The 15,186-nt window shown below is 50.4% G+C and overlaps 1 protein-coding gene and 1 pseudogene across 1 annotated transcript in view; both read left to right on the forward strand.

Annotated features, from left to right (window-relative positions):
• The window catches only part of LOC120236830, a 92,181-nt pseudogene extending 82,338 nt beyond the window's left edge, over positions 1 to 9,843 (forward strand).
• Positions 9,844 to 10,291: 448 nt separating this feature from the next.
• GPC4 (glypican 4) overlaps positions 10,292 to 15,186 on the forward strand; it is a 108,639-nt gene continuing 103,744 nt past the window's right edge. The window contains exon 1 of the mRNA XM_039239901.1: positions 10,292 to 10,451. Within this exon, the coding sequence (XP_039095832.1) occupies positions 10,292 to 10,451 (160 nt within the window). The remainder of the gene's footprint in view (positions 10,452 to 15,186) is intronic.

Raw genomic sequence — 15,186 nt, forward strand, 5'->3', positions numbered from 1 at the left:
AAAGGAAATAAAGTTAGGAATCAGAGAAATTGGATTCGAGTGGTGCCTGGGTGGCTTAGTTGGTTAGGCATCTGACTCCAGATTTCAGCTCAGGTCATGATCTCATGGTTCATAAGTTCGAGCCCTGCTCTATGCTGTCAGCATAGAGCCTGCTTGGGATTCTCTTGCTCCCTCTCTCTCTCTCTGCCCCTCCCCAGCTTGCTCACTCTCTCTCTCTCTCTCTCTCTCTCTCTCTCAAAAATAAACTAAAAAAAAAAAGAAAGAAATTGGATTCAATTATTTATTTAAAAAAAAATTTTAATGTTTTTATTTATTTCTGAGAAAGACAGTGTGAGCAGGGGAGGGTCAGAGAGAGAGGGAGATACAGAATCCGAAACAGGCTCCAGGCTCTGAGCTGGCTGTCAGCACAGAGCCCAACGCAGGGCTCAAATCCAAGAACCGTGAGATCATGACCTGAGCTGAAGTCGGCCGCCCAACCGACTGAGCCACCCAGGCGCCCCAGATTCAATTACTTAAAATCAGAAATTTGACTTATGGAAACAAGTTTCTCTTGGGGCGCCTGGGTACCATTTTTTAAACTTTTTAAAAATGTAAGCTCTGCATCCAATATGGGGCTTGAACTCAAAACATCCCCAAGATCAAGAGTCGCATGCTCTGAACCAGCCAGGCATCCCTACAAGTTTTTCTTGATACAGTTTTTTTTAGCTACGTCCTTCTCTTGACCCTGAAAAGTCGAGGGAAGAAAGGCAGGGTTCTCTCGGAGGTGATGGAAGTGAGAAGGCAGAAGCCCCTTCCTGGGTTTTGTCCACTTTTATGCACCCTCCTGCTTCCCCCAAGCCTCCTTCATGCACAGGGTGCTCTGAGAATTAAGAAAATGTCGGTTAGAATTATCCACAGTCAGTCTGGGTAAGAGCAGCTTGTCTACATGAGCAGGGAGGGACATGGGAAAGGCCCCCTCCGTGCTGTGTGCGCAGCCTGGATTCAGCTAGATGCTCGGAATGTCTGGGCAGGTTTATAGTTTCCTTGCTCATTTGAATTCATTATTGTTACAGCAACAGCTCTGTAGACATCACCCATCAGTGGTTAGAAAATGACAAATGTCAAACTATGTCTGACCCTGACTCTCTTCAACTCTTTTTATCTGTGGTATCTCTTTGGAATAAAAATGCCGACTCCCTGCTGGGTCTTCTTAAAAATGCACATTGTCTCTTCACATAAAGGCAGGGATGATGGTGCTATGGGAAAAAGAAGAAGAAAAAGCAGAGGAAGAGGAGGAGGAGAAGAAAACTGAAAAGGAATTCAATCTGGCTTTTCAGGTTTAAAGTGCAAGTCCCACTACCTGTCGGGCTAAATTGGCACTTTACGGAGGACTTTCTTATGTCATTTAAGACATTATGTCGCTTTCTAACTGGGCCTGGGCTTTGTAGCTCAGTTTCCTGATCCTCACAGTGGGGGGAGGACAAGATTTCATAATGTTCAAGGGCCGGAGTTGGGGAGGGCGCCCTTCAGATCCATGGAGCCCCGGGAGAGAGGCAGAGGCTGCCACCCGAGAGCTCATCTGTTTTTCCCAACAAGGTCGAAATGAATATAAAATGCAGGACGCAGTACCACATGTCACTAGGTGTCCTTTGCAATCTCGAGTCACGGTGTGCCTGAAACCTAGGAACCCTTGTTTCCTCTGAAATCCTGAATCGAAGCAGCAAGGTGGGAAAACACCGTTACCACTGCCACCATTCTCGTCAGAACCTGTGTTGCCTCTGACAGTCTTTCACAGGCTTGAAATTTCAAACGCAAAAGGAAAGGTCAAGTTTGAGGTGGATTGACTAGACAAATGCCAAGGTCCCTTCCAGCTCTCGCAGTCTAGTAGCCTCGGCTTAGACAATGCTGGGCTGCCTGCCTCCACCCTGCCTGTTTGCCTGTGCAGTGTTCCCAGGGGCTGGGTGAGAGGTGGAAGAGACACACAATTTTGGAAAATGATGGTTTCAGAAGTACCTTCACAACCTAATCGCCAAACACAAGGTACCGGTGTTTTTATTTAATCAAAAGAATATGAAGAAATAATTTTCTTACCATGAATGCGCCGTTTATGTCCGGTGGGCAAATTAGAGAAGGAACTCTCTCCCAGTTATCTTGAAATGCATGTTTTACATCTAAAGCTATAGGTCAAATCATAGACCACAAGCTGGGGTAATGAATTTCTAGGGCAACTGTTTTGCCATCACATGGAAATGCATCCACTGAAAAGTGGGTTCTTTTTTTTCAGTCGTTAGAAATGCTTGATTTTATTTTATATTTTTATTTATTTTATAAATCAGACTATAAATAAAAGCTTAGGTATAGAGAAGACTAACTAACTTTCCACAGAGATGTTCAGTTTGGTCTTTCTTCTCTGATGAGCACGAGATGTAGGATACGTCTTCATACATCGTGAAAACTTTGCCCCAGTAGTAAAGTACAAGAAATCAAAGCCAGTGACATATGATTATTACACAAGAATATCCATGTTACTCTTTGGGCTTCAGTTATCTTATCAGGAAACTGGGCATATTAAACACCTTTCCTGTAGAGAGGGAACCATATTGGAAGAAAAATAATTCTGGTGCCTCTGTGTTCTACAACCTGTATAATTCGAGGCTAATTAGGAACCAACACCGATAGAATTCATGTGTTTCAATACAAAATTATTAGACCAGGGGCACCTGGGTGGATCCGTCGGTTGGGCATTGGACTCTTGGTTTTGGCTCAGGTCATGATCTCACGGTTTGTGGGTTCGAGCCCTGCGCTAACATTGCAGAGCCTGCTTGGGATTCTCTCTCCCTCTCTCTCTGCCTTGCTCCCCCCCTCTGCCCTCTCTCTAAATAAATACATAAATCAATGTTAAAAAAACCCCTAAATTGGGGCGCCTGGGTGGCTTAGTCGGTTAAGCGTCCGACTTTCGCTTAGGTCATGATCTCGCGGTTAGTGGGTTCGAGCCCCGCGTCGGGCTCTGTGCTGACTGCCAGCTCAGAGCCTGGAGCCTGTTTCAGTCTGTGACTCCCTCTCTCTCTGACCCTCCCCTGCTTACGCTGTCTCTCTCTCTCTTAGAAATAAATAAAAAACATTAAAAAAATTAAAAAAAAAAAACAAAAAAAACCCCCCTAAATTATTAGACCAATATTCTATCATACTAAATAGCATGTCACTGCTGGCGGGGTGGGGTTTGAGTAAATTGTGAAGTAAATGGACTGTATAATAACCATCACAAGAATCTTAGCTAATATTTACTATATTGAGTCCCAAGTTTTAGCCCCATGAGAGAAGGGATATTGTTTTTTTCATAACTATGTTCCCAAAGTCTTAAAGAGTGTTGATCCCAATAAATACTTGTTGAATAAAGGAATGACTGAATGGATAGCAAATGAGTGCTCTGTACCAGGCAGGGTGCTCAGTACTTTTTGATTACTTCCATGTATATGTATTTTCTACTCTATGCCTTGTGCTGAGTGCACAAAAAGGAATTCTATGTGCTCCCGGCCAAGAGGACTGCTTTTCATAGGTTTTCTCTTGTAAAAGAAAAAACCTATGGGGTAGGTGTGACACCTGAAATCAAAAATGCTTTTCATAGGATTTCTCCTGTAAAACAAACGCAGTCTGGGAGGGTAAGTTACTTATCTAAGGACACACAGTTAGTTAGTGGCAGAGTCAGGACTCAGCTCTGGGTCTGCCTGGCCCCACACCTCAGCCTTTCCCTTTCTGTCTTTTTAAAAATCATTTTTAAAAAATGTTTATTTCTTTACTTTGAGAGAGAGACAGCATAAGCAGGTGAGCAGGGGAGAGGCCGAGAGGGAGATGAAGAGAGAGATTCCTAAGCAGACCCTGGCCCTGTCCGCACAGAGCCCAAAGAGGGGCTGGAACATGAGATAGTGACCTGAGCTGAAATCCAGAGCCAGACCCTTACCCGACTGAGCCACCCAGGTGCCCCTCCCTTTCTGTCATTTATGTATTTGTTTTCTACTCTCATACAGAATCCCTGGATGAAGAAATGCTGGGCCCTCAGCACTTTGTTGAGGAGATGGCCATGGCCTAACTTGCCTCTTTCAGTCCATCCCATGCCTCCTCATCTGTCCCCTTACCAGATCATTCTAAGGTACCACTTGTTTCACTCTCTGCTTATACATTGTCAGTGTTGATAGCGTCAAGATGGCACTGTCATCCTGGCATAACATGTCCCCATTATCCGGCACCTGATTTCATGATAGTCTCCCAGATGAACCTGGACTCAGTCAAAATAGTGTCTTCACTGGCCTCCACTGGTCTCACACAGACCCCAGCCCTCTCTGCCTGGCAATTCCTCCCTGTCCTTCATGGTCCAAAGGAAGTCCTACCTTCTTTAGTCTCTTACCCATTAGCCTTGCATGGTGTTCAAAGTTTTCCTGGGTATGTTTTGGGCTTGGCGCATAGTGAGAAGTGACTGTAATTGAACTTGGACTCAGAGGGCCTCAATTTAAGACTCTGAACCCGCTTCCTCACCCATAAATTATGGAAAATAATACACACTTCACAGATAGTACATGTGGAAGCAATTCCTAAACTCTGCAGTACTAAACAAATATCAGTTATTATTGTGAGATTGTCTTCCCATGGAAGACTTTTAAAGCAAGGAGTGGGATGCTTGCAAATATACGAAGATTGACTTTGTGACAGTCCCTGGGTGGCTGGATGGAGAGAAAGAGTTTGGAGGCCAGGAGACCTGTTAGGAGGCTGGCTCTACAGTCGAGACAAGAGGAAATGGAACCCGGACAAGGAACGATTGATGGGCACAGAGTAGGGAGGAAGGCCCGACCAGCCCAGGTGGTCACTGAAGGAAAAGGGAGGTCGGTGCCAACAGCGGTGCTGGTGGTTAAGGCTGGAAATGCAGACGAGCTCTCTGAGGGATGAGGAAAGGTAAGGCAAACGTCAGGCATCACAGGAAGGATACTGAAAGGGAGTATGAGATTAGGAGATAGGAACAGGCTACACACACCAGCTCCTTCCGGGTGACTGATCCTTCAGTTACTGGCACTTCTGTAAATTTCCAAAGGGATCAAGAGGAGACCGGCGACCATGAAACAAAGAGCAAATTGGGATGACTGTCCCGGGGGGCAGGTGTTGCCTTGTGTCATCCTCACCAGGGTCTTTCTCCATGCAGATATAGACCCCACCTCCCCAAGCAGATTGTCCAGCTCTTCAAACGCCTCCGGTCTTCCAAGTCTGTAGAGCCTCCACAGAGCCAACGTTTCTACAGAGCAAGTGGTCAGAAGATGTTACTTGCTTGGTTGCTTGAAAAGGAGAAGCATGGGGTGGGAGAGAACGTTACTTGGTGAAAATTCGGCTGAAGGCAGGGCTGAGTTTGTCTGGTAAACTCTTGTGAGTTCTTAAGTAGTCACAAACATTTAAAAATCAGGAGATTTCAAATATAATCCCAGGCGTTTTATTCCAGCGGGAAACTGCCCCAACACGTGAGCCCGTACTCTTGCAGGCAATAGGCGTTCAAATAAAAATAAGGCCTGAAAGAGCTCTTGGAGGCTGGGGGGTGGAGGAACCCTCAGAGAAAACATGACCAGTGCACGGTCATCCCAACGCAGGGGCAAGTGCAGTAGTTATTTTGTGCAGACAGTGCTTTGGAGCTCTCAAAGCAGGAGCCATTAGTTCTGCTTGGGGAAATCCAGAAAGGTTTTCTGGAAGAAGTGATAGCTTGGCTGAGTCTGAACGGATGAGTGTGAAGGAGTTATCCAAGGAGCGGAGGGGAATGGAAAGGTATTGCCAGCAGGGGCCGGGTATGGGTGCAAGAATGTCCTGAGTAGGACTCAGAATGTGGACACGCTCTCGTGGGGCCGAGCACAGGATACGGGGCTGGGAAGGGCCAGTACAAAAGCTGGTAATATCGACAGTGGCCCGATAGCAAGGATCCAGATCTGCTGAACGACTTGGGAATTGATCTAGAAAGCGATGGAGTAGCATGGTGGGGGGGAACGGGGTTAAGCAGGGGAGGGACATTGTTCAGGTGGTGTTGTTAGAGGCTCACTCTGATGGCGGTGGGAAAAATGGGTTGGGTAAGGGGAGAGGCTAGAGGGCTATAGGACAGCACCTACCCCAGGAAAGGAAGTCACCTTCTACTCACCATCCCCACACCTGGCAATGAAGCTAGCTTCCCAGCCGGCCAGGAGAAGTGCCCCCCAGAGCTGAGAGGGTGGATGTGACTCAGCTAGTTTTTGGCATGGAGACAGCAGCAGTGAGTGCCCTGCTGTGCTTGTTCTCTGACCACCAGTGAATGTACCCCAGTGCCTCATAAGGAGAAACGCCTTTCCGGGAGGAAGCGAGGCCACCATACATGCATTCTATTCTAACCCAGTACATCCAACTGTAAACTCCTTTTGGCTTATATGTCTTCCCTCCCTCTAGGGACGAGCAGCAACTGACACACAGTAGGTGCTCAGTGAACATTTAGTGACCTGAAACAGGGATGCTTCTACAGGATCTGGCCAGTCGCACATTCTGACCCTATATGAGACCCAGAGTACTGTGTTTTCTTCTTTTTTTTAAAAAAATTTTTAAATGTTTACTTAGTTTTGAGACACACACACACACACACACACACACACACACACACACACGGAGTGCGAATGGGGGGAGGGGCAGAGAGAAAGGGAGACACAGAATCAGAAGCAGGCTCCAGGCTCTAAGCTGTCAGCACAGAGCCTGATGTGAGGCTCCATCCAATGGAGCTCGAGATCATGACGTGACCTGAAGTCTGATGCTTAACCCACTAAGCCACCAGGCGCCCCAAGTACTATATTTTCTAACCAAAAAATCACATGGGGTTTGGTCAGAGACCTTGACATTTTCAGTCTTGGTTCAGCCACTCAAGAGCTCCATGTCTGTGAACAAGCCACTTAACCTTGCTGAGACCCAATTTGCTCACCTATTAAAAAAAAAAACAAAACACTAAAGTTTTCTAGGAGTAGAAGAAGGCACGTGGAAGAACTCTACAAACAGGAAAGTACTGTATGACCTAATGTGGCATATCCATAAAATGGAATACTATTCAGCCAAATTAAGAAGTCCTAATATCTGCCTCCCATATGGGTGAATCTTGAAGACCTGATGGTAAGTGAAAGAAGCCAGACATGGGTCACATCTGGCATGATTCCCTTTATACCAAATGTCCATAATAGGCAAATCTATAGATACATAGAGCAGATTAGTGGTTTCCAGGGTGCTAGGCCGGGAGAAAGGAATAGACGTTGCTTAATGGGTAGGGGGTTTCCTTTGGGGATGATGAACATATTCTGGAACTAGATGTGTGATGGCTGCACACCTTTGTGGATGTACTGAATGCCACTGGATTGTATATTTTTAAATGGTGAAAATGGTAAATTTTATGTTTGTGTACCTTACCACAGTAAAAAAGCTCCCCCAAAAGTGCTATGTGTGGGTTAAGGATCTTGAGAAGCCATTAATTCTTACGTTTTACATGCAGTATCCAATCCATCTTTTGGCCTGCAGAGAACTTGGGCATCCCCACTAAGGAGCCTCTTTCTAAGAGAAGCGCTGGAGTGGGGGTAGGGGAGGAAAGGAGGAGGTAAGGGGCATCTGAAAAGGGAAGCTGGATGGTATTTGTTTCGTAGATTGCCAGTTGTTCACCCTGTTTGTATTTAAATGAAAGGAGGCTTTGAAGTGGGAGCCGCCTCTGAGCAGGGCTTGGGGTTCCTGTCTTGTGCGGTAAAAGTTCAGACTTGTCCAGATCCGTTTCTAGCCAGAGGTTATTGTTTCTGGTGGGAAAGGCTCAAGTTTTGGTTAATAATACATGAACTGGAAAAGCAGGAGTAAATGGGGGGCGGGGTGGGGTGGGCAAGGAATGAGTTCCCCCTGGACTGATGAAAAGAAGCTTTCGGATTTGGGCTCCATAGTTTGGGAGTATCTTTTTTTCACTTACGGTCACTGGATTTTATTTTATTATTAATGTTGGTTGCATCTCAGATCAGAAGGTCTTCGGTAAAGAACCTCTTTAAGTGAATGTGTCGATCAATGAAAGGTAAAAGTGCTAGGCTAAGCCCTAGCAATAACTTGAAGACCTGATGGAATCAGTTTGAGAAAAACCTGGACTATTTGAAAGTCTGTTGAAAATGGCGGGAAATTCACTTGGAGTAGAGTTTGCATATTTAGAAAAACTTCTCTGCTAGTTGCAGGGTTAAGTGTTCTGCCAACCCACAGAGATTGCAAGTTCCACCGGTCACAATCTTGATCATCTCCAAGAATTAATAAAATGTCAAGAGTCAGCAGTGGGCATTCAAAACAACAGCTAATCTGAGTTTCTACAACTCCACAGAGCCAACATGTCAACGTGGTTTACAAACATCAGTGGACGAAGTCTCAACAAACCCTATGAGGGTGATAATTGTAATGATAGTTCGTATCTTCACCCTATGTAATTTTATGGGAATTGAGGGTCTAGCCAAATAATAAGTTCCAGCCCCTTTTATCTGCCCAGTTCTCAGCACACTCCTGAGGTGTCTGAGGCACTTCTCACCCTAACCTCTTAAAGCAGATTGTAACAATAACAAGGGTAATGACAAGTTCCCAATCTGCACAGTTCCCTTCATTAAAGGAGCCCTGGGAGCTTCAAAAACACTCATTAATGGAATCTGACAAAGCTGGGAAGGTGGAAAGACTCACCCATTTCCAGTTTTCTGGTGGCTAAGTGGAGACTGGGTCCCAGAGAGGTGTGAGTCTGGCTCAAGAGGCTTGAGGGTAGAGGGGAATTGGGGGTTTTGGGCTACCTTTATCCATGTGACCTGGGAGTGTAGCCTAGGGTTCGGAACTCACAACCTAGCTGCATGCTATTAGCAAGTCGCCTCCCTTTTCTGGGCCTCAGTTTCCCTACTTGCACAAGGAGGGTTTGGGCCAGGTTTCCAAAGGCTCCGAGGTCATCCCAGACTGTCCCATCTTCTTGAGCTGGCCGATTGCTGGAGGCCTGGGGGAGGGGGGCGCGGGGGGAGGTGGTGATGGTGGTTTTCCCACTTCAGCGTTTGGTTAGCAGAACCAGGCGGGTCTGGGGGAAGCTGGGGAGGAGAATCCCTGGCGGGGTTCGGCTCCTGGAGCACCGCTGGATGGGAAGCAGGTCTGAGAGGGCCAGGTGAGGGTCTAGGGCCAGCTCTGAGTCCCAAGTGCCCTGGTGCCTGCAGCAAAACAATTCGAGTCATGCCAGCGTCTTCCTCTCCTGGCCCAGAAACGGGGCAGTTAGGGGCGTCCTTGGGGCTGCCGGGCGGCCGGCGTGGGGAGGGGGGGCGTACAGGTATCGAGGTGGGAGGGCTCTGCCCGGCTTTGGCCCACGGTCAGCGAGTCAGGTGGCCGAGCGCAGAAGGCCTGTGACTTCGCAGAAGGACCGGGGCTTCGGGACGAGCGCCCAGGGGCGCGGTCCCCCAGGACTTGGGCCCTACACCCCGCAGAAGTTAGCCCTCCCTCTTCGGGTGGGGGGCGGCGAACATCTCCCCGCCTCCCGGGAGGAGGGGAGGAGAGAAGGGGGGGAGGAGGGGAGGAGGGAGGAGCCTCGCGGGGCGTGTCGCGCGAGGGAGCGCCGCGCGCCCGGTGCGGCCCCCTAGGAAGTGGATTTGGCCGCTCCGGATCCCAGCCCGCCTCCAGGTTTTCTCCCGTCCCGGCCCTGCGTGCTCCCGCCCGTCTCCGGCCCCCCCCCTCCCCAGCCGCCCGCCCCCTCCCCGAGTGCCGCCCGCTGGGCCAAGTTTGCCGAGCGTCGCCGCGCACGCCGGCCAGTCAATCAGCGGCGGAGCTGAGGAGGGCACAGCCGCGCGGCCGCGGGCGGAGTGAGCCGAGCCGAGCCGGGAGAGCGGACCGGCGCCGGGCAGCCCGAGCAGCGCGCAGCGAGCGCCCGCCGCCGCCCACGCCCTCCGCGGCGCCTGCCACCTTCTCCTCCTTCCCCGCGCCTCTGTCCCGCCGCCGGCCGGCTCAACCCCGGCCGCCGCCCCGCGGAGCCCGGAGCCCACCGGCCCCGCGCCTCCGCTCCCGAGGGCCGCGCGCCGCCTCCACGCCCTCCGCCTCCGCCTCCTCCCCCGGCCGGGCGCCTGGCACCGGGGACCGTTGCCTGACGCGCGAGGCCCAGCTCCACTTTTCGCCCCGCGTCTCCTCCTCTCGCCGCTCTCCTCCAACTCCTGCTCCAACTCCCTCGCCCTCTCGCTCCACTCGCGAGCCCCCGGCCCCGCGCCCGCCACTCTCCCCCGGCCCCAGAGGTGGGAGCGCGTCGGCCCCGGCCCGCACCATGGCCCGGTTCGGCTTGCCCGCGCTTCTCTGCACCCTGGCCGTGCTCTGCGCCGCGCTGCTGGCTGCCGAGCCCAAGTCGAAAAGTTGCTCGGAAGTGCGACGGCTCTACGTGTCCAAAGGCTTCAACAAGAACGATGCCCCCACGCACGAGATCAACGGTAGGTGGGAGCCCCCGGGAGGCGAGCGCGGCGGCAGGCACCCCGGGGGAAGGGGTCGCGGGGTCCCCCCCGCGCGGCCGCAGGTAGCCCGGGGCAGGGGGAGCAATGGGCAGGCGGGAGAGGGCGCAAGAGCGAGTCGCCGCACCGCGCGGCCCTCGGGGACTGCGAGTGGAGGGGCGCCGCGGCCGGGCCCGGTGCCACCCCGCGTCTGTTCCCGCCCCGCCGCGTCTTCCCGGTCCCAGCGAGCCCCGAGGACTCTGGCCCCGCAAAGTGCGTGTCATCGGCTCCCTCTCCTTTTCCGGATTGAACTCCTTACTGGGCTCCCCGCTTTGTTGTGTGGGTGACGAGAGGCCGGGCGTGGGGTGAGGGTCGCTAGTGGGGTGTGTGTGTGAGGGGGGGCAAACTAGAGCTTGCCAGATTCCGGGGGACGCCAAACGTGGAACTTGACTGGAGGTTTCATTGATGTTCTTTAAAAACCCTCTCCCCGCGCCTCTTCCACGGCTGACGGGGGTTAGGAGTTTTAGTAGGTCCAGCGGCTTTAGAAGCCGCCTTTAAAAAGCAAACGACTTTCCAACCCACCAAACCCTGACTTTTGGGAACTCTCCTGCTTTCCGGAAGGCACTGGACGGGTAGGGTACTTCCCCCACCCCCTTTCTTTTTTCTCACCTCATTTTCAGGGTTAATTGCACATTCAATTACAAACCTTTGAAAGGACTGACTACAGGAAACCTGAATCTCAGTTTGGAGATGGTTATGCAAATGGAGACGCCTTAGCCTGTGAAAAAGTTCACCGGATTTCGGCGCTGGGGGGTGCGTGGCGTGTCGGTGGAAGCCCCTGTCGGAGCGCAGGGGAAGCGGCTTTTCGGCGGGCACCCCTCGCCCCTCCTCGCGAGGCTGGCGGCGGCCGGCGGATCCCCTCCGGGTCGCGGTCTCATTCGCCCAGGGCAACTGTTGCGCGCAGCCCCGCGGGCCGCGCCAGGGCCAGCGGCGGCGCAGGTAGCCGGTTCGCCCCGAGGCTTCAGAGAGAGCCTCGAATCTAGCTGGCTGGTGGCCAGCGTAACCTAACGGGGAAGGGAGCGATTCGAGCCCCCGGGGGCCAAGCCTCCATTCCGAACCTTTCATGGAAGTGAGCAGAGCGCGCCTTTGCCTCGCGGTGCTGGTCACCGGGGTGGGGCGGGCAGGGGGCCGGCGGCCGGCGGCCAGCGAAGGAAATACTGTAATTTCAACCAGGCGCTTGTAGAGGCTTAGGAAGATGTGGGGGTCATTTTTTGGAAGGGCTATTAATAACCTTGGAGATTAAGTGCAGTCATCAATTACATATAAATTACAGAGGTAATTGAGGGAAGTCGCGGGGCACTTTCCGAGTGTATTCTGCATCTGTCTAGAAATAGAACTCAAGAAATTGTTGGAGCAGCCTAGGAGCTCACTGCACCTTGGCAGTTACCGAATAATTCGCACGCCACTGATGAGAGACAGTTTGCCCTTGAGCTGCTTGTCTTTTTGGGAACTCAAGTATGTCCTCACAGCGGCACGATTTTATTGGTTTAGAGCCCTGAAAAGCCTTCTTTCTTTCCCCTCTCCCTCCCACCCCGCCCGAAAAAGTGAAGTGAACCAGCAGCCCCTGAAGCTTGGGGGCTCCACAGGTCAGACCTGGGGTCTTTGTGCCCCGCACGTCTTGGGGCCTGGGCCCAGCAGAGATGATTGGCGTGAAGGTTACAGTTGTCATTCCCACATTTTGAAGGGATAGATGCGGCGATGCACTTAATGGGAATGTGACAAGTTTTCATCTTCTGCTCCTGCAAACAATATGTGCCTTTGAGCCGGACTGGAGGCTTTCAGGGAGTGGGTTGTGAAATTGCCCTCCCTGCTTTCTCCAACTTGGCTCCGTGCGGGCCAAGGATGGCAGGACATCTTCCCCAGCCAGCATCTCCGGAAAAAGGAAGTTTGAAGGGTGCTCAGGGAAGGTGCTAGGTGTTCCCTCTGATTGTCCTGGTCCCCGGCAAACACCTGAGACACCTGAGCGATAGTTTTGCATAAATGTCTATCTGGACATTCCCCCCACCCCCCACCCCAAACATAGGAGAGTTATTAGCGACCAGCAGCAGGAAATGGAAGCTAATGTGCTCACACCCAAAACATTTTATTCTTTTTGTCTTGTCCTTCATCTCCCTCCCAGGGCTGCTGCTTTTATTTCCCCTTTTGAATGACCTACTGGACTGCATTCTCCTGAGGAACAAAGGAAGTGCCTTTTTAGCTGGAATCCTTGGAAGACCACCAAGGACTTTAGCTCAGGCAGTGCAATTTCGCACCACTTTCAACAATAACAAAAATGCATGACTGAATGGCTCAAAAATGTGGAGTGTTAGAGGCATTCATTTGAGCCTAGGACACTGTCACAACACAGACAGACCCAAGTAAATACCTTTAGACGGCCAGTATAGAAATGGGTAATCTTTACCATCGCCCTGGCCTGTCCAGATGCATACATTAGCCTTGTCTTCCCCTGGGCTACACTCAGATAGTTTTGGTGACTTGTGTTCGGATTCAGCCCGTGTCCGAATGAATGGCTAGACACTTTCTCTGGCCAGGGTGGGTGGGTGGGGGTGTGTCTGTCTGTCTGTCTGTCTGTCTCTCTCTCTCTCTCTCTCTCTCTCTCGAGGGGTGGGGTGATCTATTTTTTTTTTTAAGTGCAAAAAGTCCAGGATTGTTTTCCATGCAAAGGGTCACAAGGTCTGGGTGCCTAGCTCCAGGCTTCGCCCAAGTTTAAGGTTTTATTCCTGATGGCCTTGTACTTGCTTTCTAGAGGTTTGAACAGGCTTGAAGAATACTGTGTTCTTAAGGAGTCTCAGTCTTTTTAGATCATAATTAAGATAATTTGATGTGCTCTCAAGGGTATCAGGGAGTATATCATGCTGACAGCGCTTACCCCTGCATTGCCTATCCGCTTGACCCCCGTTCTTATCAAATAATGGGTAGATCAAAAGGGATCTTTAACACAAAGGATAGGTTTTTGTTCAGCTTTCAATGGGCATATCTTTTTGGAGCACCCTACTATGTGCAGTATTGTGTGCTCGGTCGTCGAGGCAGCACGAAGGGTCAGAGAGGTCTCTGCCACCAGGGCCTTTCCAGGTAGCGGTCGTCGAGGCAGCACGAAGGGTCAGAGAGGTCTCTGCCACCAGGGCCTTTCCAGGTAGCAGGGAGATGAGCTGTACGTAATTGGTGTGGGAAGTGCCATCTGAGTGGTGCAGAGGAGGAGCAAGGGGTGCCCACAAGAGTTCCAAGGGAGAAGGGATTGGGACCAGATTATCATCTAAGTAATGCCAGTTTGCTAGTAAAAAGTGATAATCGGAAATTTAACAGTCTGTTTACACTGTGCTTCCCCTCCAAAAGACAGGTTGATGTAGAGAGATGCAGCAGTTGGCATCTGATGTTATTTTTTATTTCTTTAAAGTTTTTATTTTCAGGAATTTCTGCACCCGACATGGGGCTCGAACTCATGACTCTGAGATCAGGAGTCACATGTTCCACCCGCTGAGCCAGCCAGGCGGCTCAACCATTGGCACTTTATTCCTAATCTAATTTTTGCTGAAATTGCCTTTAAGAGCGAGGCAGTTGGTTAGAGATCTTTATTTTTACTCTTTATTTTTGAGAGAGAGCATGCGAGCGGGGTTGGGGCAGAGGGAGAGATTTGGAAATGGGCTCCACACTGTCAGCACAGAGCCCTATGCAGGGCTCGAACTCACAAGCCATGAGATCATGACCTGAACTGAAGTCAGATGTTTAACCGACTGAGCCACCCAGGTGCCCCTAGAGATATTCTTAAGCTTGCCATCGGTCTCTTTCATAGGGACATGAAGGATAAAGGAGAAGTTTGTGTCATAGTTGTGATTTTGGAGTTTGTTTCCAGTTCCCATTTATGTCTGTAAGCAATGCACTTGCAGGCACATGCACACATATTTGCACACGTATGCCTCAAAGGATTCTGGGAATGACAAGCTGTCTTAGGATTATGTGGCAAAAAGTGTACATGTGCATTGGAGAGGTAGGCATACTTTTTAGGAATTTATTTTAAAGCATCCATGAGTGGGGGAGAGGGGCAGAGAGAAAGAGAGAGAGAGAGAGAGAGACAGACAGCATCCCAACCAAGCAGGCTCCATGCTTAGCACAAGGGCTCCACCCCACCATCCTGGGATCATGGCCTGAGCCGGAACCAAGTGTCAGATGCTCAACCAGCTGAGCCGCCCAGGCTCCCTGGTAGGCATATTTTCTGTTACCGAGTTGATTATCGTATGTAAGACAGCATATGTCCTCAAGATTTACATTTCCTCTTTCCCACTTAAGTAGGTGGTGGGTTGGATTTTGCAGAGAACTTGTGATCTTCTATTCTGTTGGAATCCTCAGTTTGGTTTCCCTGAAGAAAGAGGGTCTAGTTGGGCCACAGAGCCCGTCAGTATAGAGGTTGTCCCAAGTAATATAGGAACTATTTCCTGGACGTGCTCAAAACAGAACAATGAAAGTTCTGGCTTATGCAGCTCAATCTGTAGTTAGAACATACAAATATAAGATGTTTGATTCAGTATAATTACTATTTTCCTTTTTGATTGGACTCACACTGGGTTGCATGCAATTTCAGGATTAGCTGGAGACTAGACTGAAGAATGGAAAGGAAGTTTCTTGTTGTCTCTACCAGGGAAACAACATCAGTGTTAATCTGAATCAGTTGGAAGGGACTCTC

The sequence above is a fragment of the Hyaena hyaena genome, unplaced genomic scaffold (assembly GCF_003009895.1).
Source record: "Hyaena hyaena isolate Hyena2069 unplaced genomic scaffold, ASM300989v1 scaffold_162, whole genome shotgun sequence".
In the NCBI taxonomy this organism is placed as follows: Eukaryota; Metazoa; Chordata; class Mammalia; order Carnivora; family Hyaenidae; genus Hyaena; species Hyaena hyaena.